The 27,974-nt window shown below is 40.6% G+C and overlaps 3 protein-coding genes and 1 long non-coding RNA gene across 4 annotated transcripts in view; 3 read left to right on the top strand and 1 right to left on the bottom strand.

Annotated features, from left to right (window-relative positions):
* The window catches only part of LOC148388342 (uncharacterized), a 38,515-nt gene extending 33,932 nt beyond the window's left edge, over positions 1 to 4,583 (top strand). Inside the window, exons 7-9 of the long non-coding RNA XR_015862105.1 lie at positions 2,154 to 2,208; positions 3,813 to 3,960; positions 4,125 to 4,583. This is a non-coding gene — a long non-coding RNA (uncharacterized LOC148388342). The remainder of the gene's footprint in view (positions 1 to 2,153; positions 2,209 to 3,812; positions 3,961 to 4,124) is intronic.
* On the top strand, positions 64 to 2,051 carry LOC148388343 (uncharacterized protein C2orf72 homolog). Its single transcript, XM_088394189.1, has 3 exons — positions 64 to 850; positions 931 to 1,035; positions 1,491 to 2,051. The coding sequence occupies exons 1-3, from the start codon at positions 205 to 207 to the stop codon at positions 1,568 to 1,570; spliced, it is 831 nt and encodes a 276-aa protein (XP_088250315.1). The 5' UTR covers positions 64 to 204; the 3' UTR covers positions 1,571 to 2,051.
* Positions 4,584 to 5,245: 662 nt separating the features above from the next.
* On the top strand, positions 5,246 to 23,793 carry psmd1 (proteasome 26S subunit, non-ATPase 1). The gene is made up of 25 exons (XM_088394257.1): positions 5,246 to 5,440; positions 5,833 to 5,876; positions 5,954 to 6,027; positions 6,451 to 6,620; positions 6,745 to 6,953; positions 7,045 to 7,188; positions 7,312 to 7,535; positions 7,668 to 7,728; positions 7,818 to 7,946; positions 8,128 to 8,216; positions 8,329 to 8,407; positions 8,527 to 8,700; positions 8,799 to 8,910; positions 9,035 to 9,231; positions 9,325 to 9,420; positions 9,802 to 9,866; positions 16,545 to 16,659; positions 17,691 to 17,807; positions 18,389 to 18,491; positions 21,222 to 21,391; positions 21,828 to 21,920; positions 22,021 to 22,107; positions 22,543 to 22,740; positions 23,386 to 23,537; positions 23,647 to 23,793. Exons 1-24 carry the CDS (start codon positions 5,425 to 5,427, stop codon positions 23,530 to 23,532), a joined length of 2,913 nt encoding a protein of 970 aa, XP_088250383.1. The 5' UTR covers positions 5,246 to 5,424; the 3' UTR covers positions 23,533 to 23,537; positions 23,647 to 23,793.
* On the bottom strand, positions 10,578 to 14,937 carry htr2b (5-hydroxytryptamine (serotonin) receptor 2B, G protein-coupled). Its single transcript, XM_088394258.1, has 4 exons — positions 14,643 to 14,937; positions 13,791 to 14,339; positions 12,552 to 12,752; positions 10,578 to 12,086 (listed from the first exon to the last, which is right to left on the bottom strand). Exons 2-4 carry the CDS (start codon positions 14,047 to 14,049, stop codon positions 11,113 to 11,115), a joined length of 1,434 nt encoding a protein of 477 aa, XP_088250384.1. The 5' UTR covers positions 14,050 to 14,339; positions 14,643 to 14,937; the 3' UTR covers positions 10,578 to 11,112.
* Positions 23,794 to 27,974: the final 4,181 nt, after the last annotated feature.

Raw genomic sequence — 27,974 nt, 5'->3', positions numbered from 1 at the left:
TTGGTCACGCCCACCAAGAGAAGTAGCCAATAGAAATAGACGTTGATCTCCGAGTGCCGCTCCATAGACGCGCCCACTGTAATTGCCTCCGACAACCGTGCGAACGTGTCGGTTCTCTACGCATGGCACTGAGGTGTCACTCACAGCTTGTTCCTCTAGTCTGGTTTGACCAGTAGCCGTCCACTCCACGCAGGCTAGGCAGCCATGTCGGAGGAGAGCGAGTTTGAGAGGACACTCGCTTCAATTGGAGGTAAAGAGAGGATCTATTTGGTGAGCGATGCAGCAGAAAGGAATGATGCGAGTGGGAGCGACGCCGACGTCCTGCGGGAGTTCATCGACGATTTGTTCGGCGACCAAAGGCCCCTTCCAACCGTCTGTGCGGGCGGGCTCAGCCACGTCTGTCACAAGGGCCACGGGGACAAGCCTTCCCAGGGAACTCCCGACGATATAAACTCGGGAGCCCGCCCGAATAGCACTCAGAGGACAATTATCCAACAGACGAGCTGCTCCAGCCGGCGCAGAACCATCGATTGTCCCGCTATCGTGTTCCTCTTCAGACAGAATTTCATCAGCGATGTGGGCTTAAAGGAGGTCCTCAAAGACGTCCGGGCGCGCACCAAAGGAGCCAGGAGCACTGTGCCGGCCTTGATTGGATTAGTGCGCCTCAACGCGGGGGAGAGCGACGAGAGCCGCCGGTGCGTCCTTCAACTGGAGACGCTCATCCGCAAGGTGTTCCCGCAGCATCCGTCGGACTCGGTCTGGGTGGGATCGTTCATCCCCGGTACGCCGGACAACGTACTCGACATCAAGAAGAACGTCTGTCGAGCCATAGCCGATTCCCAAACCGCAGGTATGCACCTATTCGTATGTTTTGGTCATAATAGCGAGCATTAAACACGGCTTTTTAAAATGCTCATTATTTCTTTCCAGAAATTACCCAGGATCACAGGAACCCGCTTTTGTGGCCTTTCCAGTGTTTGCTCAGGTCTAATAGAGGAGGGGCAGCCAACAGTCCCCCAACCAACAAGCGAAGAGGTTAGCAATATGTCAATGACAGGACTTGACCAACATGAACACTCCCACAGCAACACCATCTGTTTTGCAACCTTGATTCATTCGATCGCCGCGCTACTTTCACTTCTAAATTTATTCCACCTTAAACGCCATGGGAGAAAAGCAGGCTGCACCCACACCCAGTTTAGACAACATGCTGGTCATCCTGTGATTTTCCTTAGTTCAAAGAGATGTGTGCATATTTTCATAACAGTTCTCAGATGTTTTGATTCTCATTCAGCCAACTTTACTGATTGAAGGTGGGCAATTCACTTACAAGTCCAAAATCACGTCAATAGGTAAACATTCAAGAGGGAAATCCAAGTTTAAAAAAAAAAACGTTCCGATAATAATGTTCTGTGTACCCCCACTAGTCAATATACTGATTCACATTGGGTACCATATCACAGCACTTTTTTTCTGTTGTTATTTTCTAGGTGACTCTGGAAGTGTAGATCTGAGCTTCCCCTTGAAGTCTGCTGGAGCGAATGAAGAATCAGTCACAACAGACGCTTGACCAAGAGCCCAACACTGTGAACAATAACGTTGGAACAAGCTGCTGTCAGAGACATCAGTATGTCTGGTGCTCAAGTTTCTCAGTCCTGAGCCAAACGGCTACAATGTAATACTGACATGCCTTACCATGACATTTAAATGCCGCCTTGCGTATGTGCACACTTTCAAGAAAGTACAATCAGTTATCATTCACAATTTTATTACTAGTTCAACAAAACTGCTGTTATGGATATATTTGTGTTAGTTATTTGAGCTACTGATAGTCTCCAAAATACGTTATCAACAGTTGTTATATTTTTGTTAAAAACCCTCTCAGAATTGAATGACTGTCTTTTGTTTCACTGAAATTGTTTTTTGAAACATACATGTGCCTTAGATTTGTGCTTTTGACAACTGAAGAAGTTAACACATTTGTTCTAACGTAACTATTTATTAGACTTATGGATTCTGCATTACTATTTGAATAAAAAATGTCCACCATTTTGGCTGTGTCATAAAAGACATTCCTTTTTTTCCATTCTAAGAACTGATGCTGGGACTTAACATGTCTGAGTACTTTGTAACCAAGTGTTTCTGTTGCTAAGAGATCAAGGCGAAGTTCTTCTGCGGTCTGGAGGTCCGGGGCCCCACTTTTAGAAGGTAAGAAGGCTTTTTCATTCATAAACTGTGGCCTCCGCACTGTAGTGGTATTGTCTTTCCTGACCCCAAATTTAATAATTTATGTGGAGATGGTTGTTTCTTTGTTCAACAGAGAATTATTTTTGTATTCGCAAGGTATATAAGGTATTTTAAGGTATACTGTATAAGGTATTTTTATGGTATTTAAGGTATTGTGTGGAGATGGACTCCAACACGTTTTTATGTTGGAACATAAGACCTAACAAAGCCCACATTGTTTTTTTATAATACAAGATAATAGTAATTTCTTAAAGAAGGTCAGATAGGTTTTTGCAACAATAAGTTATGAGAGGAATCAGATAAGAGCTGCAGCTCCAGCTGGAAGTTCAAGGAATTTTCTGGAGCTAGACAATGAGCTCAGTTGGAGGAAGTGAATGAGAGACAACAACCTGGAATGGATACATTGCGTGGTAACAATTTAGGGATGATAAGGTTTAAAAAAAACGAAGTGCAAACGGTGATAAATCATACAGCTAATAGAGAGTAGACAGCTACAGGATAAACAACAAATATTTAGAAGGTCATTAAATGTAGGCGATAAATGGACCAATAACAAGGAATAGGGCATATGTTTGAACATGCGAATACATTAAATTGGTAGGTAATAAAGCATTTTAGGCCAATTTATTTGCATAATAAATATTGAGAGAAATTGAGCAGTTGAACCATTTTGGGAGGATTGCAGGCGCACTATTTTGAAAATGATGAATGATTTGAACAAGGGGGTGAATTGGACATGAGACAAAGATAATATTAACAGATGCACTGAACAAAGTTATGACAGAGATCAATTTGAATTGGGTTCAAGCACTCCCTCTCGCATTGATGTGTATGCATATGTCTGTTAATGCCCGAATTGACACTCTCATACCTGCAGCCACCACTATTTCCCCAACCCTGACAAAAGCACATGTTTAATCTGTGTTTGTTTTTATTTAGTTTACGTATGTTGTGTTCCTTGCATTCGCTCTTTCTGTATCCGCCTGATTACTATTATTGAGAAATGCGACTTAGATTGACCTCCTCCCTATCAGATAATCCAATATTCCCGTGTTCATGACGCACTTTGTGAGTTTGTCCTTGCCTTTTGGTTGACCTCTGTCGGGGTCAAAAGGGGTACTGAAGAGGGAGCAACAGCAATGTGTATATACTCTTATTTGTTTATACAAACTTACATACTTTATCATATCAATCATTGTGTAAATACTCTTATTAATTTATACAACCATAGTTGCTCCATCAAATTACAGACACACCACACAGAGCTGGTAATTTTCCTTTACACATCAGCCACAGCTCAGTAACTTCATGACACATTGATACAAAACATTCAGTAGATCACAGGACATTCAGGAGCTAAAAGAACAAGTATTCACTATAAATCCATAAATTCACTAATGAGTGCCAATACTGGGCAGACAAATGAAAGTAGTTCATAGCATGACATTCACAAGACCGCTACTTCATTGTAAAAAAAAGTCCAAAGAACAAAAGGAGCTTTGTTGGGATAATAAAGCTTTCAAGATAATTTGTAAATTTGTTGAATGCTCATTATTTCTTTCCAGATATTTCCCAGGATCACAGGAGCCTGCTTTTGTGGCCTTTCCAGTATTTGTTCGGGTCTAATAGAGGAGGAGCAGCCAACAGTCCCCCAACCAACAAGCAAAGAGGTTAGCAACATGTCAATGACAGGACTTGACTTACTGATCGAAGGTGAGCAATTCGCTTCCAGGTCCAAAATCACATTTAGCTTCATTCAAGGGGGAAGTCAAGTAAAAAAAAAAAAAAAAAAAAAAAATTCCAATAATAATATTCTAATCAATATACTGACTCACATTGGCTACCATATCACAGCACCTTCTGTTGTTATTTTCTAGGTGACAATCAGTTATCATGCACAATTTTATTACTATTATTATTCTGGATTTTGTGTTAAGTTATTTGAGCTGCTGATAGTCTCTAAAATACGTTATCAACAGTTGTTATATTTTTGTTAAAAAGCCTGTCAGAATTGTCTTTTGTTTCACAGAAATTGTTTTTTGAAACATACTGTGCCTTAGAGTTGTGCTTTTGACAACTGTAGAAGTTAACAAATTTGCTCTAATGTTGTCTTATGGATTCTGCATAACATTTGAATAAAAACCGTCCACCATTTTGGCTGTGTCGTCAAAGACATTCCTTTTTTTCCATTCTAAGAACTGGTGCTGGGACTTAACATGTCTGAGTACTTTGTAACTAAGGGTATCTTTTGCTAAGAGATCAAGTATTTTATGAAGTAGAATGTAGTGGCGACTTGTGTAGTTTGAGCCCAAACTACAAAATCAACCTACTTAAATGTTAAATAATTGCACAATTAAATGATGAATTATAATAAAATTAAAGCTATTGATCTTATTTCTTGACTTCATATAATTCATGACATTATAAATTGTTCAATTGCTTTTTTGTTTCATTGAAATTATCATCATTATTTGGTGATTTGTTTTTTACCTAATCCAATTTATTAAATTGGTCAAATAAAATTGACATGAATTATTGAATGAAATGGGCTTTACATTTCATATTTTATTAAATCAAAAGGCACTGATGGATGAGATGGTGAGTTGGATCAATTATAATTGATATTATATTATATTTTATCAATGCATACAAATTTCTAGTATATATTTGTCTTGGTATGTATTTAATATATTTACTAGTGTTTTGACACAAACAACATTTGTCTTGATATGTATTTAATATATTTACTAGTGTTTTGACGCGAACAAGTACTACTCGTGCAGCTGATGCACGGCAGCGCGTTTGTGGAAAAGCCTATCTTCCAATTAGTTTCATATTTCATCCATCTTCATTTCGCTTAGTTTCAGCCGCTCGTGTTAAAAATATGACATATGTTAACGTATTTTATGGGCGTGTATTGTTTTCAAAAGCAGAACACATTACACACGTTTCTTTTATAGTTTCTTCTCGTCAGGCTATAACGAGGGCAGCTAAAGTGCAGGTCTATCGTTGGGGACCTTCGGCTTTGTCAAAAAGAAGTCAGCCAACAGCCGCAGCTACATAGGGTAGCACTGTTTTGCATCTCCTGATAGCTTATAGGTAATTTGTAAAAGAATCTACACGTACATACATTGTTGAACACTTAACCCGGAACGGAGAGGCGACGACAGGCTAACCATGATAACATCTGCTGGTAAGTTGTGATGACGGAAAGGATTTTTACTAGCCTCAAGTTTAGCTAGCTGCCATTGATATTAGCTGAGTCACACAGATCTGTCAGTTAGCATGTAGCCTAAAGACCCCCGAAAATCTTAGATTATTTGTCAATACTTTGCACACGTATATTGTAATGAAGCAAGAATATTTACATCACGTTAAATTTAACGCAACGTGTTGAAAATATAGTATGGAGGAATTTCTCTTTATCCCTACTAATGCGGACTCTGTTAGCTTTCAGTCATAGTGGCAAGTAACACAAATGCTGTCAAAATCAAGCAACAGAGGAGTAATGAAACATACGTTTTAACATATTGTTTGTCATATTAAAAAGTCTGGAATTAAACATGTACCGAATTTCCCCCTCAGCTGGAATAATTTCCCTCCTTGATGAGGAGGAACCACAGCTTAAGGTAGGATTTACAAGGCACACCATTGAGTTTCAAATAAACAGTCCTGTTTAAGACATTTGTTTGAATTCCATTTGTAGGTGTTTGCACTGCAGAAGCTTGACTACCTTGTCAATGACTTCTGGGCTGAAATTTCAGGATCTGTTGACAAAATGTAAGTGGCACACCTTTGGTATTTATTCAAGTAATGCACCAATAACATACAAGGTGTCCTCAGTTTATGAAGTTCTGTTCCAATGGTTGTGCTGTACCTTGAGTTTAGATGCTAAAGCATGCCGTTGAAGTAGTTAAACTGTTATGGTATGCAGTACAGTACTAAAGTCATAATTACAGTATTTGTATAAAAATAACTTATTGGCTATAATTATCACACAGTAAACAGAAAACAGCAATTATGCTGTTAACCGAGTGAACATTCTGATGTAGCGTGTGGTTTGTGACCTCAAAATGTATTTTAGGACCAGCAAGAAGAACAAAAACTTCCTCAATATTGTGCATGACATCGAGTACAAATCAGTATGCATTTGCAATCATGTGTTGTTGTTTTTTTTCTTTTCTGTTCTGTGTTCATGTGCAGTGAGGTCTTATATGAAGATGAGACATTCCACAACAGAGAATTTGCTGCTCTGGTGGCCTCGAAGGTCTTTTATCATCTTGGAGCATTTGAAGAATCTCTGAACTACGCGCTTGGTGCTGGGGATCTCTTCAATGTCACTGATGACACTGAATATGTGGAAACCATCATTGGTGAGTGGTAAAAGATTATCACAACAGTAGCTCTTATTATTAAGGTTTGAAGGGATGGTGTTTGGCTCTTTCTAGTGGCGGAACAATGGTGACACCTGTCGTGATTTTTGTTCTCTCCTGCTAGCCAAATGCATCGATCATTACACCAAATTGCGTGTGGAGAACGCTGAACTGCCAGAGGATGAAGAGAGGAAAAGTATCGACCCTCGCCTTGAGGGCATTGTCAACAAGATGTTCCTGCGATGCCTCAATGACCACAAGTACAAGCAGGCCATCGGAATTGCCTTGGAAACTCGGCGCCTTGACATGTTTGAGAAGACCATCTTAGAATCAGTAATGGTTACGCTTACACTTCACCGCTCATTTATGTTAATGGGTAATACATTAAATATCTGTTTTTTTCCCCCTGTTTCCTCTTATGCAGAATGATGTCAGTGGGCTTCTTGCTTACAGTCTGAAGGTGTGCATGTCCCTTATGCAAAACAAGAAGTTCCGTAATGAGGTACTGCGAGTTCTGGTTAAGCTCTATATGAACCTGGAGAAGCCTGATTTTATCAACGTCTGTCAGGTAATTACAGACGTTCTCTTCAAAACTCCTTTTTAGTGAATCTTCCGAAATTCACTGAGGTCTACAATGTTCTGCCACACTTGAGTCAGCTCCAAATACTTTTTCCTCCTCCTACTACTATAGTGCCTGATATTCCTGGATGATCCTCAAGCTGTCAGCGACATCTTGGAAAAGTTGGTGAAGGAAGATAATCTGCTGATGGCCTATCAGATCTGCTTTGACTTGTACGAGAGTGCCAGCCAGCAGTTTCTCTCTTCTGTCATCCAAAACCTCCGAACAGTTGGAACACCAATCCCAGCAGTTCCTGGTTCCACTAATACAGGCACTGTGTCCACTACAGAAGACAGGTGAGCATGATGTTAAATGACACAGAGTTTGAATAAATATGAATGACTCTCCTATCGTTTGCATTATAATAAAAATAAACTTAAAGCATCTTGTTTAGTTACCTGTGCAAGTGAACAATTTTCTTTTCCCAGCGAGGCAATGGAGACAGATGACAAAGCTGGCAGCTCCCCTGCAGGAAAGTCAGCAGAGACGGTAAAGGAGCCTGCCACATCTGTTGTCGGTCTCTGAAAAACCCGAAATTGGCCATGAACTCATCATTTCGCTCGTTATTACATTCATAGAAGGACGAGCCGAAAGACCAGAACGCCAAGATGATCAAAATCCTCAGCGGGGAGATGGCCATCGAGTTGCACTTACAGTTCCTAATTCGAAACAACAACACTGATCTTATGATCCTCAAAAACACTAAGGTAAGATCCGAGTCCAGAGCACCTGAAAAAAAATCAGACACTTTGTGTTAAAAAAAAAAATAATAATAATAAAAAAGGTGACTTAGAAATGCCTGTGCTTGTGTGGCCTTGGTCATATTTTAGAAAGAAATAGTTGATATGCAGTGTCCTTTTTGAATGCAATTCTCCCATCTCATTTCAGGATGCGGTCCGAAATTCAGTGTGCCACACGGCCACGGTCATAGCCAATTCTTTCATGCACACTGGGACCACAAGTGACCAGTTCCTCAGGTAAGCATTTTATTCCAAATGTTATCTTGAGAAATATAGCCACAAATAGTGACGTTTCTAGCTAACATCCCCCCCCCCTTTTTTTTTTTTTTTTTTTTTAAATGAAATACAGAGAAAACCTTGAATGGCTTGCCAGAGCCACCAACTGGGCAAAATTCACAGCAACAGCAAGCCTCGGTGTCATTCACAAGGTCGGTCAAAATGAGCGTAATCAATCAAGAACAGAAAACCCTATTTAACATTTGTAGATAAACATAATTGAAGTCTCTAGTGCTGCTTGTTATTTAAATTGTTGTCATTTCTTCCTTAGGGTCATGAAAAAGAGGCCCTTCAGTTAATGGCCACGTACTTGCCAAAGGACACTTCCCCTGGCTCTGCCTACCAGGAGGGAGGAGGTCTCTATGCTCTGGGCCTCATCCATGCCAATCACGGCGGAGACATCATCGATTACCTGCTCGGTCAGCTCAAAAATGCCAGCAATGATGTAAGTTTGGCCTGTAAATGCTTGAACATACAAATAGTGACAAGTTATTGAGCTCCCTACCTGATGATGTGCTTCATCTTTTTCTTTTGTTTGAACAGATTGTTCGTCACGGCGGTGCTCTTGGTCTCGGTCTGGCTGCCTTGGGAACAGCGAGACAGGATGTGTATGACCTCCTCAAGTCCAATCTGTATCAGGATGATGCTGTCACTGGTATGTGAAACTCAAAAAAGTTCATGTTCTTAAAAACAATTGTGATAGGCATCTGCCCAATATTTAGTCCTATCCTAAAATACTGCACAACATCAAGAGTTATTAATCACGTGTGTCCTGCCAGGTGAGGCTGCGGGCCTAGCCTTGGGTCTTGTCATGCTGGGCTCCAAGTCCGCTCAGGCCATTGAGGACATGGTGGGCTACGCACAGGAGACCCAACACGAGAAAATCTTGCGTGGTCTGGCGGTGGGAATCGCTTTGGTCATGTACGGACGCATGGAGGAGGCTGATGCCCTCATTGAGAGTCTTTGCAGAGACAAGGTGCATTTTACAAAGAGTTTGATGTGCATACAATTGTAGCTGCACATTCAGACACCTGTTCTCAAAGCACTGCTTTCTCTTTCTGATTTTGAGGACCCCATTCTGCGGAGGTCTGGTATGTACACCGTAGGCATGGCCTACTGCGGCTCTGGGAACAACAAGGCCATCCGACGCCTGCTACATGTCGCTGTAAGTGTTTATTGCTTGGTCCACTTCACAGTGCATTACTATTACTATACAGTTGTGATGCAAATTTCAGATATAGAAGTATCTGATACTATAATATAGATGTTTGATTATGAATTTATTTATACTTTTTAACACTTTATTGTACATATCAACAGTTGCAGGATTAGTTGCAACTTTCAGGTTCTCCCATCAGAGGTGGTGTGCAGATATTCAGAGCAGTTTTAAAAATCTGCCCTCTAGATGGCACCATCAGAACGTTAGTATCAATAGGAGGAGGCCTCCTATATTTAAATTTGAGGAAAGTGTCTGGATGAAGATTATTTGCAGTTTGAAACGGGGCGATATTTGCATTAGTGAAATGACTGCTTTCTTTATCTTAAGGTGAGTGACGTAAACGATGATGTCAGGAGGGCAGCTGTCGAGTCCATTGGTTTCATATTGTTCAGGTAAGGACCAGATGGATTCAATTAAAATGGTAATGCCTTTATAATTCTGTCGCACTTACCAGTGGTTCCATTGCTTGCATTTCATGGATTATATCTTTTATTTATCCCACATTGATCTCATTGGTTTATATTGGGATTCTTTTGCTATGATGTTAATGTTGTGGTTGTAAAAGGTCCCTCCTCCTGTAGATAATTATCTGTAGTCTGCATTTTTAAAGTCTATATGCTCTTATTAAAGTCTATGATATTGTTTAGATAGTATAACTGACCCAAAAATATAATGATAAAATGTTTTTCACCCTCCCCCCAATTTTCCCTAAATATCGATAACCATTTTTCCATGAAAAATATGGGGGAAACATCACTCCCAAAAATATTTGGTGAAAATAAATATTTCACTCCTTTGGGAGGGAGAGCTATCTTTTTATTTAATTTTTTTGGGGGGGTTGAGGAAATTTTACGTCAGAGTTGGTTGTTTTGGGCAAGTCCTGTAAACATGGCCTGTCGCTAGCCATTTTTAAAATTCAAAAAAGACCGAGCCATATTTCCAGTAATGCTGAAGTCGATGCGCATTGAGCCCCCTGTCCTAGAAGTCGTTTCACGCTTTGGTATGTGAAGAGTTTATTTAACAGTCCGTATAAAGTGTAAACATCAGCAGTCAAAGAAAATGAATGTTTCTTAAGGAAGACACGATCCAGTTGAGCAATACATTTTATTCAGCATGTCCGTCCGTGTTCTTAGTAATGTAGTCCTTTCGTATTTTGAGCTATTTTCTACAAAAACATTTGATCATATCAGTACGATATTGGCAGTACAAAATGCATCATCTCTAGAGATGTAGCTACATTTGATCTGAGATGGTTGTACTGTACAATGCATTGCCCAAATTAAGTGCATTTCTTTCCTGTACAGTTGACAGGGCGCAATACATTACATCACATTCACTTTTTAAACCCACTCAAATAATTTCATGCATTATCTGATTATCTAATTTGTTTGTTTTAAACACTTTCGAATGTTATTTGGTCTCGTAATAGTGAATGATCTGTTTATTAGCATAAGACATACTAGATGGTTAGAAGTTTTCTTTTCTGAAAGGTAACAGTCTCTTTTGTTTTGCTATATCACAAGTGGTGTAAACAAATTTTGACAATATAAGATGGCAAAATTCCTCATTTTACAGTCTTGTAATGGAAGGTTTTCAGCACAATCCAAGCCGCTTCTTGCTGCTTTATTTTGATTGGATTCATAGGCGGCTCATATGTTCTTCCTGATTGCTCATATGTTCTTCCTGATTGGCATCATAATATTCAGCAAAATGAATTGTGTTTAACACAACACCGCTAGATGATTGGGCAGGTGGCTGGCATCTTAGCGAACTTTGGTGGTTCACTGTCCCAATGCCGTTCCTCATGCCCTTCTTCATAAATAGTTTGGAGTTTTCAGCCATGGAAGATCTGAATGAAATCCTCGTAAGAGTCCGAGAAACATTTGAGACTTTTGGATTTCTGTCCAGCTGCTGCCCCGTGTAGGTCTTATAATTACAGGTCATGTAGCGTGCAAATGCTTCCCTAAACGTCTTGTTGAAGAGCGTGTAAACCAGTGGGTTGATGCCCGATGAGACGTAGCCCACCCACACAAAGATCTCCATCAGCCGGGAGATGATGTTCACATCACAGCTGGTGCATAGCACCGAGGTGACATTGGTGATGAAGAAGGGACACCACATGACCACAAACAGGAGGAAAACTATGCCCAGCACCTTTGAGGCACGCTGTTCGTTGCTCAGAGTCTGCATTGATTTCTTCCCCATGGTGGACATTCTGCGGAATGGGATTTCACCAACATTAGGAGGCCTTGCTGTGCCTACATTAGGGGTTTCTTCCATCTTGGAAATCCTGTCCAGCACATGAAACCGGTCGACTTGATTCGCAGTCCTAGGATGCTCCCTTTGGAATACTGTGAATACTGCCGGGTGGCTAAAGCGCTGAATCACTTTAGACCTGAGTAAATCAACCTTTTTGCGCAGCACGTGGACAGTCAGAAGGTAGATGACCATCATTATGATCAGTGGAACAAAGAATGCTGCCATGGAGCCAAACATGATGAATTCCCGGAAGGTGTCCGTTTTAAGCTGGCATGTGTGGTTACTGTTGAAGGTGATGTTGTTTCCGGGTTGGTAGTTGTGGAGTCCCTTGATTGGAATCGGGATTGCTATACCTGGTGAAGAATAACAAAAATACATGTGAGTTTTGGTGTGTGGGGCGCTTGGCAGTTTAATTCAGTGTTTCAGGTAAAGAGAAAAAAAAATACTATTTCGTATATAAAATTGTAATATGTGAAATTACTCTTTTCTCAAGAAAGTGGATGCACCACACCAGTGCTACAGCATTAGACTGGCATCGTTGGTAACATCTTAAATGTTTGATTTGATCGAATATACTTTGGCTTTGCTGTTCCGGTACACCTAACCCACACCGTGTCCCTCCTAATGTTGCAGAAAATGTAACTGTTTACATTGCATCTGCTTTTATTTCATCTGGATTGTGTTTATGAGCCTATAAACCAGGTCTGCCAGGGATCTTTTGTCAAGAAATGTATTTCAAAACCTTGCCAGTGTTTGAAATCTGCCATTTGTACAGATGTGCAAAATGTATCAAAGAAGATGTGAAGTGATATGCTTACAAATGGATATAAGCCACACCAGTGCTATCTTGACCATGGCCTTGGATCTGGATTTGTACTGGCTGTGCTGAATGGGCTTCTTGATGGCACAGTAGCGATCCAGTGAGATGGCACACAGATGCATGATGGATGCAGTCGAAAACAGCACATCCAGGAAGAGCCAAATAGGACAGATGAAGTCCGGGAGGGGCCAATCAGAATCTAAAAAAATAAGACAATAGCATTCACAGCTGACTGTTATTTTCCCCGTACATTAGTTCTGGCATGTTTTGGGTTTCGTGCGGTGGTCTGGTCAGGCCAGGCCACCAATGGATTAGAAGTGGCACTCGAGAAGAACATCTGTGTTTGTTAATGTATGTGAGGTGTGACTGTGCTGGAAAGTTAAGTGGTCAACGGCTGTTGATGGCACTAAAAGCTCTTCATCCAGATGTCCCGGAGAGTTGCAGTAATGTTTATTTTCTGTTCCAGGCATTCATTTGGCACTTAAAGTTTTCTATTCCAGATGTTTTTTTTACTTTTAAGAGGGTATTTTTGGATTATTTTTAATGGTGCTTTTGGCCTTGGTTTCTGGTATGAACCTTTAATATTTGCAGATACTGTATGACATTCTACCAAATGAGTAAAGACTAATAACCACATGTAATGAATTTTTAAGTCAGACACAAAACAAATCCAAATATCTGTTCAGAGTTATTTGTTCATACGGTTTATATTTTTTATTTTGACATTCCTAGTGGAGGAAGTGACATTGACAAAATTATACTGAGTGAATAGATTTTTCGAACGTTGGGCTATTTGTATTATATATAAATATATTTGATCTTTTCTCCCTACAACTAACTTCTCTAAGTAATAAATTTGGCATTCCATGCAAAAATGTAACATCGCTGCCAATATTTTATATATTTAGCAAAATTTTATAATTCTCTCAATGTTACTACATTTGACTTTCATCTGAAGAGCGAAACTCAAATTTCCAGTTGGGCCGTGTTTGTTTGATGACTAAAGCAGGAAGGGCAAGTTGCAAGCAAAGCCATTGTTTTATTTGTGTTAAAAGATAAAACTATCCACACTTAAGCAGCTAAATGTTTATATGGCACGTTTACGCGCACAATTAAAATGTACGCCATTAATTTCCTGTTTTTTGCCCTCTTGTCTAGTGCTGTTTAGGATTTCCTGTTTCGCCCGCATTTGTTTATAACCATATTTATTAGCTATGAGTCCACATGTTTAACTTACTGTAGAGGACAGTGACCAGGGCAATTGGCATCACCAAAAGTCCCACAAGTAAATCAGCCACAGCAAGTGACATCAGGAAGTAGTTGGTGGCATTCTGCAGTTTCCTCTCAAGTGACACTGCAAGGATGACCAAGATGTTCCCACCAATGGTGGGAATGATAACCAGAATAATGAGCAGGGCAGCCCACTTTAACTGAACCCCAAAGCTTTCGAATAGCGAGCTGTCAGCCTCCAGTGGAGCCACGTCTGACTGGGACATAGTGCTGCGAAGATTCCAGCGGGCCTCGTTGTCGTCTGGGCTCTGATCTCTGTGGTTTTGCAGGCTCGGTCAGCATTGTCACTGGTAGCCACTGAGAGGGGCAGGAAAGCAGGCCAAAAAGCTCAGGGGCCGTGCATCGGATGCCCCATACCCTCAGGAAATATACTATTAAAAAAGAGAATGAATTATGGGGAAAAAAATCTGCTGTATTGTTAAGCCATAGACGTGAAGTATTTCCACAGAGATACACCAGCTGGAGTCCTCATGTTCCTTTTCCATTGGCAGATTACCTGGAAGGGCAAACAGAACAGCAATATCATTTTTTCCCCTCAATAATACCAAAACAATTGTAAAACTAGCTTTATTCTTTAAAACAAATTTCAAAATGTTAAAGGAATGTCTCTGAGAATCTCTGAGTCAGTCAGCTGGTAAAATGTAAAAACATTTTGTAGAATTTATGTGAATCTTTGAATTGATTCAACACAAGTTAATCAACGTTCACAATCAAGTTGCAAATTATTTAGCGCTACATTCAAAAACAAGTCATTTAACACACTGCAATTGAACTGTATAACTTTGCAAAGGTTTCTTACCTCTCCTGAGCGAGTTGCTCATAGATGTTTCAGCTCCTGAGGTTGCCCTTCCAAAAAGACCTGGAGCACAGCAACATTATATTTGTAGCCCTCCCATGTGCGAACCTGAGACAATTCTCTCCATGTCCATGATGCGCGATTGGTTTTCCGTCCAAAATGTCTGGCTATGCATGACCTCCCACGATCACAGCTTTAGAACTTTCAGATGTTGTGGCTTCTTCTGCCTTCCTCTTTCCTTCTCGCTCTCCAGCCTCGAAAGAGCTTGTAATCGCTCCTCCTCTCTCCCCTCTCCTCTCAGTCTCGGTGAGTCACACTATGTGCATAACATATGAATGTCTTTATGGTGGCCAAGTGCCAGTGGGTCATTTTTCTCAACTCTGTCGCCCCAATGTTTAGGTTTGTCATTTTCTTTTCTGCCCTCCATTAGAAGTTACACAAGCACGAGCAGTGTATGGGATGAAGTGGTCAAGCATTTCTACATTTTCACTTTTATTTGTACACCTTTTTAAAACTCCATTTTCACTGTTGAGTTCTTTTGAATGAAGCCAACAAAGTCTTTGCCGTCTCAGTCAATGTTAAAAGCAGATGCGAGGTATTGAAATATGTAAAAGACTTCACAGATGGTGAATGAGTATTTTCCACAAAGGGAAATGTGAAGCATGTTAACAGAAAATTTGTGTTTCCCTATATGTCCTTAAAGAGTATTGTCCGCTCTCCCCACTTTAGCCAAAATATTTTTCTTATACATGCAGAGCTTGCCTATAAAAGTCATACTATATCATGTCTTGTTTATTTCAACACTGTCCAGGTGTTTTCGGTTTGTATTTGAATGATAATGTGTCACAGTCAGGAAGCATGTTAAAAGATCTTATCTCTGAAGTATTGCCACAAATACAGCGATAATCTCTTTGCGTGCCACTTTCATTTACCGCATGACGTTCCTTCCAAAGGCCTGGGATATGTAGACCGAAGGGGCGATGAAATCACAGCTGTATCAACTGCTGCCACTCCTCTTGATGCATATGAGGCATGCACACTATGATTTAGTACCTAATTAAACAGTCCAATGATACATTCAGAGCACGTCACAGGCACTATTGGAGGACGTCATCTGACTGCCAGAATAGAAAACTTTATCTCTATAAATTAAATTAAATCAAAAGGCCATCTAGAGCTGTCATTGAGTGCCATGTAAACAAGTTTGATAATTGTGTGTGTTCACACTTATCTTTTGAGTCCAGAACCAGTTTCGAGGATGTGACGAAAACATGTCTTCAATTATAGTAATGCAGGATTTGACATACAGCAACCCAATGACAATTAAATTTAAACTCGGAATCGCCTTTGGGATCAACAAAACAGCTACAGCAAATTTGATCATCAATTAATTTTGACACCTCTAACCGTAACATTTTTAATTTTCTCTTGTTGCTTTCAACAACATGTGGTCTAGCAGTCCCGTTAAATCCATTCTTCTGAAACAATGAAAATGATCCATTGTAGACCTACCATTTTAGTTCTTATAGAGAAGTGTAACAGGACTTGCAAAGCACATCACATTGTGTTTTTCTTAACACCAAACACAGTATTCCTTCTTTTTTTCTTGTCACGGTTGTGTACAGAATCAAATTCCTTCTTTTTGAAAGATGGCCTGAACAGACCCTGTTCCCTAACACAGCTACAGTAGATCTGGCTGTGCTGGTTTCATTTGTTCAGTTCTTGAAACGCATTCTTTGGAACAAATCATCTTGACAGACTTTCCATACTACAAAGCTTTACACATACATTTTGATAAAAGTCAATATCAAAACAACCTTGCGATTCCAGTGCCACTATATTGTTCATGATTCTGTTCGACTCTTTGAACCAGCCTTTATTAAAAAAAAAACCTTGTCTTTTCAGAACTCCTGAGCAGTGTCCCAGTGTTGTGTCCCTTTTGTCAGAGAGCTACAACCCCCACGTTCGCTGTGGTGCTGCCATGGCTTTGGGCATCTGCTGTGCTGGAACGGGCAACAAGGTGAGCTACCCTGTTGAATGGAAAGCAAGTACATTTTCCACATGACTACAGGATACTGAACAAATGAGGAATGAGCCCACTCTCAATGTTGAGTTGACCCACAGTTGTTTCAAAGAAAATCACAAATCCTCAAGGCTATGTCTCACAATGTCCAGGTACAAAGAGTCTTTGGTTTACAATGTCCTGATTAGAATACACCAAAGTAAATGATTCTTTTAGTACTAGTCTTGCTGTCAGCTTTTAAAAGCACCAGCTCGAAAAGAACTGGGTGAGTGTGTATACACCGCTGCCCCAGCTTATTAGGCCCTTTATTGGGAGAGTGATGGTGTTGTGGCCAGAGAAGTAGGTCACCTATTTAAAGGAATCAATTACTTGGTTGTCATTTAAACACCTTGTTCTTGGGAAAATTGTTGCTGCAATATTGTAGCTTTCGTGCATAAAAAGGGAGGGTTGTTGATCAGGGGATGGTTATTCATTTTTGCGTGAGTTTAATACTATTTTATAACAAAAATAATGATTCCATATCAATTTACATTTTGCAGACACCCTTCCCTCAAGCGAAGCCATGACTTTACTCACATTATGTGGTAAACTGATGTTGGCGTTCGCTCCTAAGTGGTTGTCACATGACTGACATGAGGTGACGTGTTGTGAAGCTAGATGGATTGATCAGTCGCCTCCCCCAAACTTCTCCATAAATGTTGCCGTTCTTAATGCTGCAGAGTGAAAACTAGAAAAATCATCTGTCTTAATAGGAGCAAATCGTGGAAGGCGGTCCTTGTTTTTATTGGAATACTGTTGTCCTGGGGAACCAGATATGGATGCCTCTAATCTCATTAATTAGTATGGTCTTGTTTCCTCTGTTAATAATGTTTGTCCTGCACATATGTTGCCCCTGTTGCACCGATGTTGCAGTTACTACAAACGGCAAATATAAAATGTGTCTATTACTAGCCCATATAATTTGAAGTTGCCGTAGTAAAAACTCTTGATTTGAACACGTCCATTTATCATGTTGGTTGTTTGTGCAGGAGGCCATCAATCTGTTGGAGCCCATGACCAATGACCCAGTGAACTACGTAAGACAGGGTGCTCTCATTGCCTCTGCACTCATCATGATCCAGCAAACGGAAGTCACCTGCCCCAAGGTTTGGCTACACTGAAACAATTGTCACAGCCTTAGTGTTTTTGTATGAAAGCATAGAAAAGGGAGAAAATTGTTTCCAAAAACTGTAGGAATCAGTTTGTGGAAGATGGAAGGAAAGAAATGTGTCACAGCGCTACTGGAAAATAACTCATCCTAGCATAACTTCACACATTCGCCCTGAGAGCACCTAATATATTGTCACAGACAGTTAAGAAATGCCAGACACCTTTGCAGACTGGACCGCAAAACTTTTTTTTTGTAAAGCTAAGGTCATACGCAGAATTGTGCCAAAGCTGTTTTTTTCCAAACAGTGAAATGTAATACAGCCATTATTTTTAGCAAGAGTCTTTTTAATCCACACATCGTTTCTAGTTGTAGACAGCAGCTTTATCTCTCGTAAGGTATATCCCCTAAAAAAATGCACTTGCTGGAATCGTTCCCTGCAAGGGTCATGGAAATGCTTATGTAGTCTTCACATGTTTTGCAGGTTTCATCCCAAACCTCTGCAACGAAATGAAACACTGTTGTCAGTGTTCAAGTTTATGACTCAGATATTAATGCACTTTCTCCATATGTCTACAGGTGAATCAATTCAGACAACTTTATGCAAAGGTAATCAATGACAAGCATGATGACGTCATGGCCAAATTCGGTGCCATCCTGGCCCAGGGAATTCTCGATGCAGGTGAGTGTATCATATAATGTCCCTCAAATGAAGCCTTCCAGAATTTCAATATATAGTAATTCAATTGTTTTTTTTCTTTTCTTTTTTTTCTTTTACTCATCATCTTTATTTTAAGTTGACAAAAATTAAGTTGACAAGAATAAAATAAAAAATAATAAAAAACATTTCCAAATAACCCATTTTTGATTGCTTGCTTATCAGCCATTGGATTTAAAAAAAAAAAAAAAAAAAGTCTGATGCTGAACTGTGCCAAAATGCAGCATATCAGCCCCAATAATTGGCACGTACAGTGAATACTGACTGTGCCACTTTCTAGCCACAATGTGCAGTTTGGAGGATCAAACTGACAGACGATACCCCTTTCTTCATCCCTCGGTGACTGTAAAGACTGTACTCTCAATGTAAAACAAGCACCCTTAACGTCAGTCAGACGGCGGTTTTGTCCACGCGTCTCCTAATTTGAGTTCCTTCGCGCAAGCAGAGTAAGCCTCCGCTCCATGCCTGACCACCCGTGCACTGCGACTCTGGAACAGATCACATTAAGGTTCATTAGCGGCCGGCGTTTAGCACGGCTCCGCTCCGCTCTCTGCCATATGGTCCGCCGGTGTCCCGCTGCTAATTGCTTTTGTGTGATTGTCTCTGCCGTTTGTGGACTCAAGCGTACAAAAATGGCTTCACATGTGTGAGATCCTAGCTGCGCTCTCACACTGGCACAGAACACAGCAATTTTTCATGTATGCACAAGGCCTTCGACGCATTATCCTGCGCCAGCATAAAATTCTTTGTGCCAAAGTAGAAAGTTGCTGGTCGCTTTTAGTTGTTGTTGATGGACAGCAGCCAAGTCATAGATCAAACGCAGCACAGTAAGTGCAGTCATCGGCACGCCACGATGAGCTCGCGTGAGGGCGTCCAGACAATCCCTTACGGCTGGGATCATTTTTCACACTGTAGACATCCTCACCTTTTTTCCACTTTGCAGAGATTACATGTGCATTTGGGACACTTGGTGTTGTGGCACCTGGAACTGAAACTTTTGGGCAGCAAGCGCTCCCCTTTTTATTCTGTGTGTATTTTGTTGTCTAAATCTTCTTGGAGGTGCCCTGGTTGGTCATGTATTTAATTTGACAGGCGGAGGTGATTAGCGCTCAGCTTCATTATCACGGAGCCTCATTACCAAGGAAATGTTTCTTGTTCCTTCATACCCAGTACATCTCACTTGCACATCTTTGCACTACCCAACGTCCTTCTCCAATCAAAAGAAACCATTCATTTGCACTTTCACTCTTCGAAGCATTTTGATGGCTTCCCAGAGACTTGTTGATTGAAACTTGGACCTCTAGGGTCCGTTCCGAGATGCCAGTCCATCTCCCACTACTTTGAATGTAGATAATATTTTCCCACAGGAAAGGGTAAAAATAAGTTGACCTATGTTATTAGTTTATTAGAGGTCCCACCGTACTTGGAAGTAATTCCTGTCTGGGGAACTCACCGGTCAAGTGTTCTTAACCTGCTGCTACATTTTGAAGAGACTCTTAAGTGCTGTTGCTGGTCGTGTGACTGATTTGGGGCAGCATTCATTTAGTGGATTGGAAGGGTTTCAACAACGGGTCAAGTCACTCTGCCAGGATGAATATACTTGATTGACACCAGGTCAGAGTTGCTTAGCTTTTATTGTCTTGGCTGCTTTCATTTGAAATGGTAAGACCAACTCCCTTGAACCATCTTTTGTGTTCATCATGATTGGACATGACAGATTCATCCTGGTTCCCTCCTATCCGTCCTTCCTGTCACTGTCTTTGCTTCTGACCTTTATCAAATCCACCCCATTGTTTCCCTCTGATAGACGGAGGGCGTTTGCGCTGAAACGTTTTCACACCGACAAGATAGAAGTCACCACGGTGTTTCAACATTTTAAAAATGTTCCTTCTCCAACCATCAACATATTTTGCGATGAGCACAGAAATGCTCCTAAAATGAGCTTTTTTTTTTTTTTTTTTCCCTCTATTTTCTAATAACATATCCAGCATTTTTCTGATCCGGTGATTATTTCTGGACCAGCAAGCAGACGCCAACATAAACATACATGAGGCATGTGTGATTTAATACAGGATGTTACGGACAATTCATTCTTTGGTTTTATGGCTTTCCATTATGTCCGTGTTGTCTTCAAGCTGCAAGGTGATCAATGGGTGCCGACATTAACCTCTCACATCTCGTATGTCATGCCAAGTCTGAAAGGGTTTAGTCCACAGTCACGAATCACCACATGATGTGATGAGAGGACACTATCCAACTGTTTACTTGCAAATGGTTTTATTGTCACACTTGGTGTGTAAGTGTGCCATCCTTGTGTTAAATACTCATCACCAGCACTCAGATTTTAATTTTGAACATTGTGCCACTGTTACGATGTGGAAGCAATCGTTACCGAAAGAGTTCCCTGATGCCTTATTCTGTACAGTTGTGGACAATCTGTTATCCATTTGTGATTCTGTCTCATACTAATGCATAATGCAGCTTTGGTTCTTATGACAACCAGGAAAGAATTAACATATGCAACAAAGCGAGCAACTGGCCCGTGTTGCCAAATTTAGCAACTTGCTGTGTTGTGATCGGTGACGTTTGGACTATAAAGGAAGCCTGTAAACTGCAAATTAATATTTAACCACACCCCAACAATTTTCTACTTGTCCCCTTTAACTCAGAGTTGCACTTCTGTCTGTGTTATAGGCGGACGAAATGTGAGCATCTCGCTTCAATCCAGGACTGGTCACACACACATGCCGTCAGTAGTGGGCCTGCTCGTCTTCACGCAGTTCTGGTTCTGGTTCCCCCTCTCCCACTTCCTGTCCTTGGCCTTCACACCCACCGCCATCATCGGCCTTAATAAAGATCTCAAGGTACTGACAAATCTCAGAGCACCACTGAATATTGTAAGTGTCTTTAAAATAGCTTCTATGATTTCGTTCCTGGATGTCGACTACATTCAAGACTAGATTAAACACTAAATGTTAGTTGTAGAGAGCAGCGTGTGTGGGGTCCAGCAGTCTTCTTCAGATGTTGAGGTCAATAACGCAAGAAGGCATCAGGCATCACGCTGATTTGTGCTATGCAAGAGATGTTTCTCTGCCGCATGAATCAATGCAGCAGGTCTGCTTTAAGTCCAAATGCATACTTGACCTTAACAGTTAGACAACAATGTCATCATTAAAGATGTCATCATATTCTGACTAGCATATGGTTTTCCCTGAAAAGGAAAGCTCTAATTTTTTTGTGAGTAAATCTCAAAATATAGCTGTATGTCAAATAACAATGCCCCCACTTGATAATGTTCAGATGCCCAAGGTGCAGTATCGCTCCAACTGTAAACCTTCCACCTTCGCCTACCCGCCAGCTCTGGAGGTTCCCAAGGAGAAGGAGAAGGAGAAGGCAAGCAAGAACCACACATACACTCGTCTCGTCTCTCCTCTGACATGTGTCTTCGAATAATATACAGTGTATGTGATGCATATGTTTGTGTGCTTGACAGGTCTCTGCTGCTGTTCTCTCCATAACAGCTAAAGCAAAGAAGAAGGAGAAGGAAAAGAAAGAGAAGGAGGAGGAGAAAATGGAAGTGGTGTGTGCCATTTCTGTTGTTTAAGATATTCTAAATTTCGTGTTTAGTTCTCCGTGCAATGAGATGTTATCTCAGCTCTGGTGCTCAGTGTCAAATGAGACATATTCTGGTACAATCCTTTTGATTGATGTTTGGCTTTAGGAGAAGGAGGGAGCCATACTGTATGGACCCTTTTCCACGGTACAATGAGATCATCTGTCTGGACTATTATTTTTAATATTTCCATTTTGGCTAAGTAGAACAACAGCCACATGTCAAATGAGAAGAATGGAGGAAAACTGGCAAGCTAAACGAATGAATCAATCACCCTTCCTTTCCTTGTTTTGTTGAAAGACAACAATTATCTTCTCTTGCCTGTTACTGGCCGACAAATAAGCTACTAAGTCAAAGAAAGACAACAAAGCTCAGGCTGTGTTCCTCTGTCTGTCATGACAGGAAGTACAGGAGGGAGAGAAGGAGAAGGAGAAAGAGAAGAAGGATGAGGAGAAGGAGAAAGAGAAAGACAAGGAGAAGGAGAAGAAGAAAGAGGCGGAGCCCAACTTCCAGCTGCTGGAGAACCCAGCCAGGGTGATGCCAGCCCAGCTCAAAGTGCTCAACATGCCTGACACGTGCCGCTACCAGCCCTTCAAACAGGTAACACACTTCTTTTCCGGGTGGACACAATATCGGTCAACGGTCGCTGAAAGAACTTGAATCTGACAAAATAAAAGTTAAAATATAAACAAAGTTAATCATTGCAAGTTGGACATTGCTTTTATATCGTGGTTCAACAGAATTGTTTTTCAAATCAAACTCATAAAATAGGCCTGGGCAAAAATCTTTGAACATTATTACCACTCGTATTGTTTCATTTATTTTCACTTTTCCTCCTGCGGCCATTTCCAAGGAGGTTGGTTTTGTCTACACGTGTTGAGATGCAAAGATGAGGTGCAGCAGCAGGACGTGAGGCCAATAAAAGCGTTTCACTCAATGGTTCCTGCATTAAACACGAGAACGCAGCGCCAGCCAGCAAAGAGGAAATACTCTTGATTGGTCCGCTCTCCTTGTAAGGCTTTGTTTTGTCATTCATAGGAAGTGCACACTTTTATAGACCTGGCTGCTGGACATCTTAGCTGCACTTCAACATTAAACACGCGCATCAGCGTTCATTCATGAGTTCACCATTTTTCTTTCAGTGCACTGGAATGTCTCTCGGCTCGTTCATTTCACCAATGACTCCACCAAGTATATTATTCTGGCCATACATTCATTTGTTTGTTTGTTTGTTTGTTTGTTTAGCTACACACAGGTGGCATCATCATCATGAAGGACACTAGCGAGGAAGAGGAGGAGCTGGTGGAGCCCGTCTCAGCTCATGGCCCCAAAATCGAGGAGGAGGAGCAAGAGCCGGAACCACCCGAGCCCTTTGAGTACATTGACGAGTAGTTCAGGTACAAAACAAATTAGCACCTTGAAAAATGATACTAAGAAAATATAAAAGATGGTTACTTTGGATCTCTGTTGATATGGATGAACGTGTGGTTTTTTTTGTGTCTGTAGGCCTCAGAAGAGATGTCCTTCAGTTCACTCCCACTTTTTTTTCTCATTTTGTTCCTCCTGTGGCTCGCATTGTTCAGGCAAAAGCCATTTTACATGTTCACCTTGTATTTTCCTGTGTCCATACAATAAAAAGGCATATTTACAACAGATTTTTGTTCATATTTTACAGTTGTCCGTCTGGCCGTCTTTTTTCTCCCAGCTGACTGGGTACACCCTGGACAGGTCGCCGGTTAGTTGTAGTAATAGGTGGTGGATGAAATATGAATTTAAGACTTAAATTAAGACAAAAATAAATATTTTCAGTGTGCTTTGAGCTTCTTTTAAGATCATTCAATTTCTCTTCATTTGACTGTCTATGAAAAAGTTCATTTTTCCCTTCCAGCACTCTTGCTCTTCCTTTTTAGTCAATCCCACAGGCGACTACATGTCAACAGACCAAAAACTATGCAGGAATTGATTCTATTTTCATCTCTATTTGCTTTCAACACGCCAAGTTTCCAGCTCATGTTCGCTGGATGAATGCGGTCTCATTTTTAATGTGGGGGAACGAACACAAGAGGCAGAAGATGTTTCCTGCGTGACGCAGCACATTGTTCACTTTAAACCAAGTTGGGAAAAGGGCCAACATTTGTCAAGATGTGATTTGTAACTCATCCCACCCATACGTTTCAGGATTATTTTTTTTTTATTTTTTGTTGTAGTTTTTATTTCATTTTGATGTTTTTTTTACATCAGTTTTGACAGCTTTTATTAGCTTTATGCTTCATCTTAGTTTGGTTTTTAGTTTTGGTTTTAGTTTTTAATGCATGGAGTATTTGTCAGTTTGAGATTTTAAAAAAAGGTAGTGTAACAAATGATCCAATTTATTTTGGACGTGACTATAATTCTCAAATACTTGTATGAAATGTATGAAGCTTAAGTATGAAATGAGTTGACAAAGATGAAAGTAAAGCATTTTTACTTTGACATCTTAAAGTTGGGTTCCATTAGTTTTATAAACATGTTTTTATTTGATCTCAAAGGGTTGTTGTTTTTTTTCTCCAATTTTAGTCATTGTTAGGTTTTGCGTGTGTACGGGTGCATGGAATTTCTTTGTTGAGTTGCTTCAAGATGAGGAACAGTTGCCTGTGTAAAGTTATGAGGCACGCTGTGATGAGTTTAGTGTGGAGGAGCTTCCCATCAACCATGCAACCGGGAAGGTCTTTTCTTCCCAGAAGTGTGGTAGCAACTGAGGACTGCGACTCAAAAATTCTCGAGGCTTCTGGAAGCGGTGTGCAGTAGGTGGTCCAATCCTGCTAGTGTTGGCTCGTGAGTGAACGATTCGTTCAAAACAACAAATCTTAATGGATGACTGCAACCAGTAGGTGTCGGTAATGCCCATTGAAGTTGGTGCCACCTCGCCGTAAAACAAAACGAAGAAGAAAATGACGTAGCTTCCGGTTAATCAACGAGTCGATGATTGCATTTCCCGTTCATCAAATTAACGGATCTGTGAGTGAACGAGTCAGTGAGTGACTGATTTGCTTTTCCAGTTCATCGCGAGAACGGATCAGTGAGGGAACGAATCTTGACTTTCCCGTTCGCGAACGAGCCAATGGGTGAACTGCCTTCCTTCCCGTGCATCAACGGATCAGTCAGTGAACGTGTTACGTCTCCTGTTGGCCAGAATGTAGATTTACGATTTGCCAAGGAAAGAAAGAACTACACACTTAAACATCACTTCTTTTGTGCTCGTTTTCTCAAAGCTAACGGCTAATTTTATCGCATGAAAGGGTGCGCAGTTATGCATCAGCGGGGAGATTATGCTTCTCGTTGGGTAATCTTTATTTTATAATACTTACAGTAGTTTTTAAATAACGTGTATGCATATGCACGCCTAAATATTATTATCTAGTATATCTACTGCAATTTCACATTAGATTGCTGGTTTGAAATGTACTTTTATTATTATTTGAATAAACATTTATGTTAAAACTTGTCTGGTGTTTTACTCCTTGTTTGTATTTTTTGTGGCATGAAAACATACTAATCTGACATTTGGTTAACTGCTTTATATATGTAATATATGTTTATAATAATATATATATAACACATGTTTAACGTTGTGTACATGTGTTGGTGTCCCCCAAAATAAAGAGCAAGTCGTCAAATACACATTCTTGACACGTCCAAAGTGCATAAAGTTATTAGGAACACCGGAAAATGGTGGTGTACCTAATGGAGTGTCCGAGTGACGTCACAGATCAACCAGCCAATCAGGAGGTGGGGGTGAGGGCGGGTGTGGTACTTTTCACTTTCAGTTCAGCTTTGGCCATGATTTTTCTCTAATGAAGTGGCCTGTTATTAGGCAAACCTGAAAATGGCGGCGTACCTAATGGAGTGTCTGTGTGATGTCACAGATCAACCAGCCAATCAGGTGGTGGGGTGAGGGCGGGTGTAGCACTTTTCACTTAAACCAGGGGTGTCGACCTACAGTCCTTGAGGGGCCGCGTTCCAATATGGTTTCCAAGTTACCCTCGTTAAACACACCTGCGTGAAAAGATTTTGTTCATTTTACGTTCTGCAGGAGCTAAAACTTTTCACGCAGGTGCGCTTAACGAGGGAATCTTGAAAAACATATTGGAACGCGGCCCCGAGGACTAGAGCTTGACACCTGTGACCTTTGACCATGATATTTCCCTAATAAAGTTGCCTGTTATTAGGTACACTTGAAAATGGCGGTGTACCTAATGGAATGTCCGTGTGATTCCCTCGTTAAGTGCACCTGCGTGAAAAGTTTTACTTCCTGCAGAACGTGAAAATGACCAAAATCTTTTCACACAGGTGTGTTTAACGAGGGTAACTTGGAAAACATTGGAATGCTGCCCCGAGGACTAGAGCTTGACACCTGTGACCTTTGACCATGATATTTCCCTAATAAAGTGGCCTGTGATTAGGTACACTTGAAAATGGCGGTGTACCTAATGGAGTGTCCGTGTGATTCCCTCGTTAAGTGCAGGTGCGTGAAAACTTTTAGCTCCTTTTGGACGTGAAAGTGGCTAAAAGTTTTCACGCAGGTGCGCTTAACGAGGGTCACTTGGAAAACATGTTGGAACGCGGCCCTGAGGACTAGAGCTTGACACTTGTGACCTTTGACCATGATATTTCCCTAATAAAGTGGCCTGTTATGAGGTACACTTGAAAATGGCGGTGTACCTAATGGAGTGTCCGAGTGACGTCACAGATCAAACAGCCAATCAGAAAGTGGGGGTGAGGGCGGGTGTGGCACTTTTCACTTTCAGTTAAGCCCTGACCATGACACTTCCCTAATGAAGTGGCCTGTTATTAGGTACACCTCATGGACACTTTAATAGGTAACACAAGGTTTAAAAAAAAAAAAAAAAAAAAGAATAAATAAATAAGAACGATTTGGTAATTCTTTTGAACGAATCTTTTGAGTAAACTGATTCCAAAGATCCCGTTCACTTAAAAGAAGTGGAATGCACATCGCTAAATCCTGCGGCCAAGTGACTTTCTGTTCTCTCATTCTTCTTTTCCTAGTCATGTCCTTCCACTCATCATCTCACGATTATGACGGATGGCTTCTCTCTGAAGATGGGCCATACGGTTTATTCATCAGCGAATGTTGTTATTGGTTCCACAGTATTATGTTTTTCCACGATCACATGAGGTTTTTGAAGATACATACATACATACATACATACATACATACATACATACATACATACATACATACATACATACATACATACATACATACATACATACATACATACATACATACATACATACATACATACATACATACATGCATACATACTGCGGCTGCATGTTTTTCATACCATTGTCCACTAGATGGTGCTGAAGAACCAGGTTGCTGCAGCATGGCGCTACTGGCGGAGTAGAATTCACAGCTCCCAGGAAAAGTGGCGTCGGGGGACAATATCCAATGACCAATAAAGACATGGACCCACAACACCTAAAAGCATTTACTTGACCTACTTCCATCCAATGAGTGTGAGTCTTAATTTGTGTGTGTTTAAATGTCCTTTCTGTCATCACAAGAGAAGCAGAGCAAAAAAGTTTCCACAGTGTTGTATACAGCTACACGGCACATCTGGAGCAGTGGCAAAATGCCTGTTGGAAAAAGGTAGAATGCAAATGGCTGCAGGTTGAAATGATCCAGAAGGATCACATAATAATAATAATAATAATAATAATTATTATTATTATTATTATTATATAATATTATATAATAATAATTATTATTATTATTATTATGCCACAAATTACAAGAACAGTAAATGTATTTATTCATAGCACAGATT

The sequence above is a fragment of the Syngnathus floridae genome, chromosome 13 (genome assembly GCF_059516105.1).
Source record: "Syngnathus floridae isolate MCC-2025c chromosome 13, RoL_Sflo_1.0, whole genome shotgun sequence".
NCBI lineage: Eukaryota > Metazoa > Chordata > Actinopteri > Syngnathiformes > Syngnathidae > Syngnathus > Syngnathus floridae.
This window is presented reverse-complemented; position numbering and strand designations above follow the sequence as displayed.

Bases quoted from the DNA above. Each gene is read 5' to 3' on its own strand.
- LOC148388343 (XM_088394189.1), top strand. From the start codon at position 205: ATGTCGGAGGAGAGCGAGTTTGAGAGGACACTCGCTTCAATTGGAGGT. The intron at 851-930 runs GTATGCACCTAT...ATTTCTTTCCAG, and splicing joins AGCCGATTCCCAAACCGCAG to AAATTACCCAGGATCACAGG. The intron at 1,036-1,490 runs GTTAGCAATATG...GTTATTTTCTAG, and splicing joins CCCAACCAACAAGCGAAGAG to GTGACTCTGGAAGTGTAGAT.
- psmd1 (XM_088394257.1), top strand. The intron at 8,408-8,526 runs GTCGGTCAAAAT...TTTCTTCCTTAG, and splicing joins GCCTCGGTGTCATTCACAAG to GGTCATGAAAAAGAGGCCCT. The intron at 8,701-8,798 runs GTAAGTTTGGCC...TTGTTTGAACAG, and splicing joins TCAAAAATGCCAGCAATGAT to ATTGTTCGTCACGGCGGTGC.
- htr2b (XM_088394258.1), bottom strand. From the start codon at position 14,049: ATGTCCCAGTCAGACGTGGCTCCACTGGAGGCTGACAGCTCGCTATTC. The intron at 12,753-13,790 runs GTAAGTTAAACA...TTATTTTTTTAG, and splicing joins CCTGGTCACTGTCCTCTACA to ATTCTGATTGGCCCCTCCCG. The intron at 12,087-12,551 runs GTAAGCATATCA...ATTCTTCACCAG, and splicing joins GGTGTGGCTTATATCCATTT to GTATAGCAATCCCGATTCCA.